Source organism: Hyla sarda, chromosome 12, assembly GCF_029499605.1.
Source record: "Hyla sarda isolate aHylSar1 chromosome 12, aHylSar1.hap1, whole genome shotgun sequence".
NCBI lineage: Eukaryota > Metazoa > Chordata > Amphibia > Anura > Hylidae > Hyla > Hyla sarda.
The window spans coordinates 45582195-45592093 of record NC_079200.1 but is presented as its reverse complement, the minus strand read 5'-3'; the positions used below and the strand labels follow the sequence as shown (position 1 = coordinate 45592093).

Sequence of the window (9899 nt, the reverse complement as noted above, 5' to 3'; positions counted from 1 at the left end):
AAGTTGGGACCACGCTATCTTGGTCCTTTCAAAATTTTGTGTCAAATTAATCCTGTCTCTTATAAACTTCTTCTTCCTCCTTCTCTTCGTATCCCTAATGCCTTTCACGTCTCTCTTCTCAAACCACTCATCCTCAACCGTTTTTCTCCCAAATCTGTTCCTCCCACTCCTGTTTCCGGCTCCTCGGACGTCTTCTCGGTCAAGGAGATTTTGGCTGCCAAAAAGGTCAGAGGGAAAAATTTTTTTTTAGTAGACTGGGAGGGTTGTGGTCCTGAAGAGAGATCCTGGGAACCTGAGGACAACATCCTTGACAAAAGTCTGCTCCTCAGGTTCTCAGGCTCCAAGAAGAGGGGGAGACCCAAGGGGGGGGGTACTGTTACGCCGAGCGCTCCGGGTTCCCGCTCCTCCCCGGAGCGCTCGCTTCTCCCCCTCCGCTGCAGCGCTCCGGTCACGTCCTCTGACCCGGGGCGCTGCGATCCTGCTGCCAGCCGGGATGCGATTCGCGATGCGGGTAGCGCCCGCTCGCGATGCGCACCCCGGCTCCCCTACCTGACTCGCTCCCCGTCTGTTCTGTCCCGGCGCGCGCGGCCCCGCTCCCTAGGGCGCGCGCGCGCCGGGTCTCTGCGATTTAAAGGGCCACTGCGCCGCTGATTGGCGCAGTGGTTCCTATTAGGGTTATCACCTGTGCACTTCCCTATATTACCTCACTTCCCTTGCACTCCCTTGCCGGATCTTGTTGCCTTAGTGCCAGTGAAAGCGTTCCTTGTGTGTCCCTTGCCAGTGTTTCCAGACCTTCTGCCGTTGCCCCTGACTACGATCCTTGCTGCCTGCCCCGACCTTCTGCTACGTCCGACCTTGCTTCTGCCTACTCCCTTGTACCGCGCCTATCTTCAGCAGCCAGAGAGGTGAGCCGTTGCTAGTGGATACGACCTGGTCACTACCGCCGCAGCAAGACCATCCCGCTTTGCGGCGGGCTCTGGTGAATACCAGTAGTGGCTTAGAACCGGTCCACTAGCACGGTCCACGCCAATCCCTCTCTGGCACAGAGGGTCCACTACCTGCCAGCCGGCATCGTGACAACATGGAAGTATTGGAGGAGAGAAACATTTTCAAAGAGTTTATGAAATATCCATTAAATAACCCAAGAAAGGATCTTGACCTACAAGTACTAAGCCTCCATCTGCGTCCTATAACTAGAAAAAAGTCTACAAGGAATGGTTTGGACAAAATGAATCCTCACAGTGGTCAAACCATAGAGCTAGATGGGAGGAGAAAGGCCACAGTGAGACATCCTGCTAAACCAAGAACAACCCCTAAAAGTAAGAGCCAGCAAGAGTTAGAATATGAAAAACTGCTCAAAAAATATTTCAAAAGGAAAGGTAGATCAAAGAATCGCAACAAACTTCGAAGGCCTTCTAAAGTCAGAGAGCAAAAAGCAATGCAGGAAAAAGAAGGTGAGGAGTACAAGGAGGTTAAACGTCAGAACCTCAGGTCCAGAAGAATTCACCTTTTCAGCAGGTCAGAAAGGGAGAAACAACCAAAAGGAAAAAGACCATCAATGTCTAGGAAAGTAAAGCCTGCCCATGAGGAATTTCAAAGAACTGAGTTACCTGGGAACTGGGTTGATGTTGGACAACTGGCATTACCGCCAATGCTTGACGGGGAGATGTTAGATGAAGAAAAACCACTGACATATAACCAACTTGGAGGAGAAAACTATTATAATACTCAACAAGGAGACATCCTGCAAAAGGCAGACGAGAAGATAATGCAAGAGAAAGCCATATGGGATGGATCAAAAGATCAACATGTTCTTTTGGGTCATGATAGACATAGGAAACTGAAATCCTTACAGAGTGGAGGGGAGGAGAAGTCCAGAGAACCTAGCCTTACAGAAGATCACCAGGAAATTACACAGTCCTCCTTAGGGACTATGGCAAATACATATTTCCATACTTTTCCTGGTGCAGAAGAGACTTCAGTTTTGCTCCTTCCTACAAGAAATGGAGTAAGGGACGATGAGCTTCCTCAAGACAATCAGAAGTTATGGAGAAAAGTGGTGCCAGCAAAGACAATACCTATAATAGATATATACTCAGATACTATACATCCTGTAGCAATACATGACGGACCCCACAAAGCTGAACATCAGCATGAAATGCTCCTACTAGCAGAAGGTAGCGGGAGGGATAAAATGGGTCTGGAACAGGAGGACAAAATTGTAACTTTTATCCCAAATAAAGGTAGTGCTCAAACACCACAAGTAACACAAGAGGTTTCCTTGTCACAACCTACTGCAACTATACAGAAGTCGTCATACAACCCTTCCTTATCTCCTACCAGCGGTAACTACACTGAGGTACCAAGAGTCACAGAGAGTGAACAGTTACTTGATGGGAAATTCAGCCCATTGGAGGCAACAATGAAACATAATCCTGGACCGATATATTGTAAACCCGGATATGAAGAATCTGGTGGTGTTTGCAAAAACCAGTGTGAAGTTGGTGGCATGAACTGTGGAAGCAATGGGCAGTGTGTTATTGTGGAAAACATTGGGCCAATGTGCAGGTAAGTGCTTCTTTTTCAGTCCTATGTCTTTTGGGTGTAGGTTGCTTTGGAAATCAATTTGTGTTTCCTGATAAGAAAGCTGATTATTTACTTTAAATGGGCACTGTCATGAAATCAAAAAATTGATATGTTGTAGTACTTAAGTACTACAACATATCTCTAATATACTTTAATTAAAAAAAGTGATTTTAAAAACAGTTTAAAATCACTTTTAAATTCGGCCACTAGGGGTCGCCCTCCTAGTGGCCAAATGTGACGTCACTAATGAATTTCGACTCGTTGAAGCCTGGCAACGAGTCGGAATTCATTCACTGCGGTGCTCGCTCCCGCCTGTCAATCAGACAGGCGGGAGCGAGCGCTTTAAATGAAGAGGACGCGCGCAGGCTCCCTGGCAGGCCCCGGCGACAGGTAAGATTATCTATGTTGTGTCTGTTACTGAATGTTTTTGCGGGGGGAGGGGAGGTAGTGGGTTGTGCGGCGCAGCGGGGCCAGGGGGGGAGCGGGATGGGCCATCACGGTGTGCCTCCAGTTGTTTCCCCACTACAACTCCCAGCATGCCCGGACAGCCAATAGATGTCAGGGCAAGCTGGGAGTTGTAGTGGGGAAACAGCTGGAGGGACACTGAGTAGGTGAACTAAGGGGGGGTGGGGGTGGGGAGGGAGTTGAGCGGCGCGATGGGGCCGGGGGGGGGGGGGGGTTGCGGGCTGCGCGGCGGGGAGCGGGATGTGCGGCCATCACGGTGTGCCTCCAGCTGTTTCCCCACGACAACTCCCAGCATGCCCTGACAGCCAGTAGATGTAAGGGCATGCTGGGAGTTGTAGCGGTGAAACAGCTGGAGACACCCTGTTAGGAGAACTAAGGGCGGAAGTTGGCCCCCAGCAGGCATCAGTGACGTGGTGCCTGCTGGGGAAGTCTGCCTGGTAGTGAGCACACTACCAGGAAAACTAAATGCCATTTTTAAAATAGTAAAAAAAAAAAAAATAAAGGCAGGGAGGGTGTTAGGGATAGAAGGGCAATAGGCAAGGACAGAAAAAAAAACATGATGGTGGGAGCTACCCTTTAAATGTTTAACATGGGGGCACTTACTAAATTTTTGTCCATATTTCTGCTTGTTTTAGGTGCCAGCAGATGAATTCTTTATGTTATGGTGGGGAATGCTGCCGATCATCCCTTACAACATTCCAGCTAGCGTGTGTCCTTGGCGGATGCTGGATTCTTCTGTCAGTGTTTTTGGGATCTCTTCCTTTCTTGATAAGGAAGGTGGATATTAAGACCATCGCTAAATCAGTGAGAACTAGGTGGGTAGCACAAAACTTTCACATGTGGAACCCTTTTTAGGGACACCTTTTATGAAAATACCTTCATATAATAACTCTGTTCACACTATAGAAAGGGACTATAGGAATTTAGGTTTTATCGTTAAATTATCATTTTTTATTTTATTATTATTTATATATTTATTTTTATTAAAGGATTACTCTGGATGAAAAAAAAAAAAGTCAAATCAACCAGAGGCAGAAAGTTATGCAGATTTGTAAAATTTATATATATATATATATATATATATATATATATATATATATATATATACATCCCCTCTCAGAGTCAGAAAACCTCCTGGCACAACTACTAATAGACAGTTCAAATAGGTGCGTATTTTCAATAAGCCTCATGCTGTGCTTCAGGTACTCTGTCTATTCAGGTGGTGCTTCTCGTACTACATAGACCATAAACATATATTCCATAAAGAGAGAAATGACGGAGCACTCACCACTTTAGTTGCTGCAGACAGGTTCCTCTTTATTTTTCATCACGTTCAGTACACGATAAGGCTTGGGGAAAGGGAAGGTGGACCAGATGTTATGCGGGGGGTTCTTAGGTTCTCACACGGGGTGACGACCGTATCGCGCTGTTGCGCTTCCTCGGGCCCCTGGCCAGGAACTAAAGTGGTGAGTGCTCTGTCATTTATCTCTTTATGGAATATATATATATATATATATATATATATATATATATATATATATAACCCTTAACCCTTTCAGTACTTAGCTGCTGTATGTGCCAGAGAAAGTTATCTATTTCTTTCCAATCAGACATGGTGTTCCCTGCTGCCCCCTCTGTCCATGTCAGGAACTGTCCAAAGCAGGAGCACCAGGAACAGACAAAGACAGAGGTGGCAGCAAGGAGGAACATGTTGGAATGGAAATAACTTACCTTCTTTCTTGACTTACTGATAAGTACTGGAAGGACTTAATAGGATTAATTTAAAAGTTACAAACATAACATTCTGGCACCAGTTTATTTATTTTTCCTCTGGAGTACCCCTTTAATAATTCATTAATGTTTCCTGTCTCTCAGCAGACTCTGGATTTCCACTTTGATGCCACACTCTAGCACATCCTTGTCTTCGCAATCTGCAGACCTCACTGTATGTTCAGATTATGAGTCTGCACCAGATCTCTCTACATTGTATCGGGCAAACAAGGTGAGGACAGGTCTCAACACTGGGAAGACAAGAAATATATAGCAAAGAAATATGCGGCTCAGGATCTTAATCTATAAACCAGAGCAGGGAGTGGCTCCACAGGTCATCTGTCTTTCTGACAGGCCAAGTATATCCATGCATTACACAGTCAGCTCATGAGGTGAACAGGTGCCGTGAACGGTTTTATTTCCCCTGAGATGGTGCTGCAGGGGAATTGAACACTTACACAGGGCTATGCCTTACTAACAAAGAGGGATTGTACAAAGCAAACACTTTAAAGGGTACTTTTCATGTTGAAAAACTTTTGAAATGTCACAGAGATATGTGAAAAGTTCTGATTGGTCAGGGCCTCAGTGCTGAGACCCTCACCGATCAGTAGAACAAGCGGGAGAAGCGATCTGTATCCAGCTTCTTTGGAAGTCTCCATGGACTTATAATGAGGCTGCAGGATGGAGATCTCTGTGGGAAGTAAAGCGTGCTACAGAGCTCATTCTCCTGATTGGTGGGGGTCTCAGCACACAGACCCCAACCAATCAAATCATTTAACATATTCAAGAGAAGAAAATCACAGACCAATTTTTGCGTTTAGAAAAAACTTCTTCTTAGTAGCAGCCTTCAGGCCAAAATTTCAAGAAATACAAACAATAGTCACCCCAAGTGCTCACTGATATCCGCGACAGTCCATCAAAACTCCGTTCAGTCTTCACCCTTTCTCGGGGATGTGGAGTACAGAGGACCTTCCTTCCTCTCACGAAGGAGAAGCGCTGAATGAGCGCCGGACACTTCCGACGTTTCAGAGGTCACGCCCCCTTTCTCTGAAACATTGACCCCATTGACATGGCAGAATTTCTGAGTGGAATCCAGTGGAAGCATTCTGCCCTGAAATTCCGTTACAGCAAACTTTCTTTGTTTCCAGTGGGATTCTGCTGCACTGTGCACACAGTGGAATTTGTTTCCAGACTCCGCATAAATAAATGGCCAGTCAATCCTATATGCAAATTCAGCTCTGAAATGCATTGCCAATAGAGAAAACGCATTTCCGAGCATTCCTAGCCGTTCCTTGTTGTGCCAGTGTCTGCAGCCTGTGGAATGTCCACCCCAAAATTTTCTAGGTGGACACTCTGCCATGTGAATGGGGCCTTTGAGGGTAAATGCATGTATTACATACTGTATAATATATAGAAAATAGGGTGGTCCAGCACTAACAAGACTAGGGTAAGTGGGAACAGCCAACGGAGAGCTAAAGCAGGGCAATCCAGGCAACGGATGGCAACGGTGGTGCAATGTCTAAAAGAGCAAGTAACAATGTAGAAACAGAGGACAAGACAGTACTCCCCATCCAACTCGGCTTTATTCAAGCGTTAAGATGACACAGACTAGGTGCTCAGGTGGAGGTGGGGAGCATGGCCGGGACAGACTGTTTCACGCTATCACAGTGCTTCTTCAAGCGCTGTGATAGCGTGAAACAGTCTGTCCCGGCCATGCTCCCCGCCTCCACCTGAGCACCTAGTCTGTGTCATCTTAAAGGGGTACTCCGGTGAAAAACTTTTTTTTTTTTTAAATCAACTGGTGCCAGAAAGTTAAACAGATTTGTAAATGACTTCTATTAAAAAATCTTATTAGCTGCTAAATACTACAGCGGAAATTCTTTTCTTTTTGAAACACAGAACTGTCTGCTGACATCACGTTCACAGTGCTCTCTACTGACATCTCTGTCCATTTTATGAACTGTCCAGAGTCCAGAACAGCGTATGTTTGCTATGGGGATTTCCTTTTACCCTGGACAATTCCTAAAATGGACAGAGATGTCAGCAGAGAGCACTGTGCTCATGATGTCAGCAGACAGCTCTGTGTTTCAGACGGAAAAGAATTTCCACTGTAGTATTCAGCAGCTAATAAGTACAGGAAGGATTAAGATTTTTTAATAGAAGTAATTGACAAATCTGTTTAACTTTCTGGCACCAGTTGATTTTTCACCGAAGTACCCCTTTAACGCTTGTATAAAGCAGAGTTGGATGGTGAGTGCTGTCTTGTCCTCTGTTTCTACAATGTATTACTTACTTGCTGCTAATTTTCCATGTGAATTTGCTCAAGAGATTACAGTACCATACGTGTGGATGAGATTTTTATGCTTTTTTTTTCTGTAAGGAAATTTACCTGTGGTGTGGATCCACATCATGTCAATTTCTGTTGCAGGAAAACCATAGATACGGCTTTTGCTTTTGACTACCTGCGGAAAAACTGCAGCATAAACTGTAAATGACAAAATAAGATTATGCGCACCATGCCTTCCACATGTGACTCCCCTGGCATTACTTCCCTGGTCCCCTTAGTGTTCATCTAGTCTCCAGCAGTGACATATTGGGTCACAGGCCACAGCAGTCACATGTGTCAACACATCATCGCTGGAAGCCAGGTAAACAGATACTGGCAGGGAAGTAGGGAAGCATCGGCACAGGGGCAGCCTGGAAATAGAAAGAATGTATAGAGTGGTTTATTTCATTTACCAGTTTTTTTATTAACCTTAAAAGGGAACTGATTTAAAGAGGTATTCCAGGCCAAAACTTTTTTTTATATATCAACTGGCTCCGGAAAGTTAAACAGATTTGTAAATTACTTCTATTAAAAAATCTTAATCCTTCCAATAGTTATTAGCTTCTGAAGTTGAGTTGCTGTTTTCTGTCTAACTGCTCTCTGATGACTCACGTCCCGGGAGCTGTTCAGTTCCTATGGGGATGTTTTCCCATCATGCACAGCTCCCGGGACGTGACATCATCATTGAGCAGTAAGACAGAAAACTTCAGAAGCTAATAACTATTGGAAGGATTAAGATTTTTTAATAGAAGTAATTTACTAATCTGTTTAACTTTCTGGAGCCAGTTGATATAAATAAAAAAAGTTTTTGCCTGGAATACCCCTTAAAGGCAGAATCCACATGGAATTTAACAGGGACATTCGGTGAGGATTCAGCCTATAGTCTATAGCAGTGTTTCCAAACCAGGGTGCCTCCAGCTGTTGCAGAACTACAACTTCCAGCATGCCCAGACAGCCGAAGCCTGTCTGGGCATGCTAGGGGTTGTAGTTCTGCAACAGCTGGAGGCACCTTGGTTGGGAAACACTGGTCTATAGTGTGAATTAGCCCTTAGGCTCCAAAAGTTAACTGTACATTTCCTGGAGCAGATGGTTGTTGCTAAAGTTATAAAATTGTAATTAAATTTTTTTCTCTACCAAGTGACAAGGAGGTGGGGATGGGCTGCTTAAGGGGGTACTCCGGTGAAAAACTTTTTTTTTTTTTTTTTTTTTTTTTTATCAACTGGTGCCAGAAAGCTAAACAGATTTGTAACTTACTTCTATTAAAAAAAATCTTAATCCTTCCAGTACTTATTAGCTGCAGAATACTACAGAGGAAATTATTTTCTTTTTGGAACACAAAGTTCTCTGCTGACATCACGAGCACAGTGCTCTCTCCTGACATCTCTGTCCATTTAAAGAACTGTCCAGAGTAGGAGAAAATCCCCATAGCAAACATATGCTGCTCCGGACAGTTCCTAAAATGGACAGAGATGTCAGCAGAGAGCACTGTGCTCGTGATGTCAGCAGAGAGCGCTCTGTTCCAAAAATAAAAGAATTTCCTCTGTAGTGTTCAGCAGCTAATAAGTAATGGAAGGATTAAGATTTTTTAATAGAAGTAATTTACAAATCTGTTTAACTTTCTGGCACCAGTTGATTAAAAAAAAAAAAAAACATTTCCACCGGAGTACCTCTGCCACAGCCTAGTACGCTTCATGCTCGCCCTCCTCTCCCAACCCATTCTGGACTGACATACAGAGCACTGTTCATCAGTAAAGTAGGGGCTTGGAGGTGAGGGCGAGTGAGGAGTGTGCCATGCTGTGGCCCTTGAGCAGCTCAGCTCCTCCTCCTTGACACTTTGCTGAGAATTAAAATCTATTTGCTGCTAGGGTACCAGGAAAGGTAGCCTAGCAGCAAATAGAGATGACAGATTCCTTTAAGAATCATCAGGATACATCAATAGAGTCGTTTTTGTAAAGTACAAAATCTAAGAACTTACCGTATATAAAAACTCTCAGTGCCATAAAGGACAAGTACAGTAATGTCTCCGGTGCATATTTTCTTATCACCACTAGAGGTCAGGATTAGTCCACATTCTTCAGCACTATGTATCCAGTGGGACAAATCTCCAGAAATGGATGCACAGGGCAAATGCCTTCAGTATATTACAAGGCCAAATGTTTTGTACACTGTAAAAGAATTGGATTTGTGAGACATTTTGACACATGATGTGACTTCTGCACGAAAACTAACATTATTGTTTACTTTTTTATACTGCAGATGACATTTAACTCCACCATGTTGCAATGCGAGAGAACTTGGCTATGAGACCACATTTCAGTAAGGAGATAGATCCTGTTGTAGAAGTTACTGTACATGGGCAATACAAGCAGAATATACCTGCAAGAGCATTGTATATGGAGCAGGATATTACTAATGTGATGACAATATGTATATGTGCAAATTGATACGTCTGGGACATTCTTAAAGGGGTATTCCAGGCAAAAACTTTTTTTATATATCAACTGGCTCCGGAAAGTTAAACAGATTTGTAAATTACTTCTATTAAAAAATCTTAATCCTTCCAATAGTTATTAGCTTCTGAAGTTTTCTGTCTAACTGCTCAATGATGATGTCACGTCCCGGGAGCTGTGCATGATGGGAGAATGTCCCCATAGGAGCTTGACAGCTCCCGGGTCGTGAGTCATCAGAAAGCAGTTAGACAGAAAACAGCAACTCAACTTCAGAAGCTAATAACTATTGGAAGGATTAAGAT

At 44.1% G+C, this 9899-nt stretch overlaps 1 protein-coding gene across 2 annotated transcripts; it reads left to right on the top strand.

Moving 5' to 3' along the window:
* The first annotated feature begins 1082 nt into the window (after positions 1-1082).
* LOC130297056 (uncharacterized) lies at positions 1083-9520 on the top strand. 2 transcript variants are annotated; one of them, XM_056549256.1, is made up of 4 exons: positions 1083-2568; positions 3687-3866; positions 4930-5053; positions 9404-9520. In XM_056549256.1, the coding sequence occupies exons 1-4, from the start codon at positions 1121-1123 to the stop codon at positions 9449-9451; spliced, it is 1800 nt and encodes a 599-aa protein (XP_056405231.1). In that variant the 5' UTR covers positions 1083-1120; the 3' UTR covers positions 9452-9520. The 2 variants fall into 2 exon arrangements, with proteins under 2 accessions (XP_056405231.1, XP_056405230.1); XM_056549255.1 differs by having other exon boundaries at positions 4927-5053.
* Positions 9521-9899: the final 379 nt, after the last annotated feature.

Excerpts from the sequence above, each read along its gene's own strand:
- LOC130297056 (XM_056549255.1), top strand. The coding sequence starts at position 1,121 with ATGAAATATCCATTAAATAACCCAAGAAAGGATCTTGACCTACAAGTA. Across the intron at positions 2,569-3,686 it reads AACATTGGGCCAATGTGCAG|GTGCCAGCAGATGAATTCTT; the intron begins GTAAGTGCTTCT and ends TGCTTGTTTTAG. Across the intron at positions 5,054-9,403 it reads CATTGTATCGGGCAAACAAG|ATGACATTTAACTCCACCAT; the intron begins GTGAGGACAGGT and ends TTTATACTGCAG.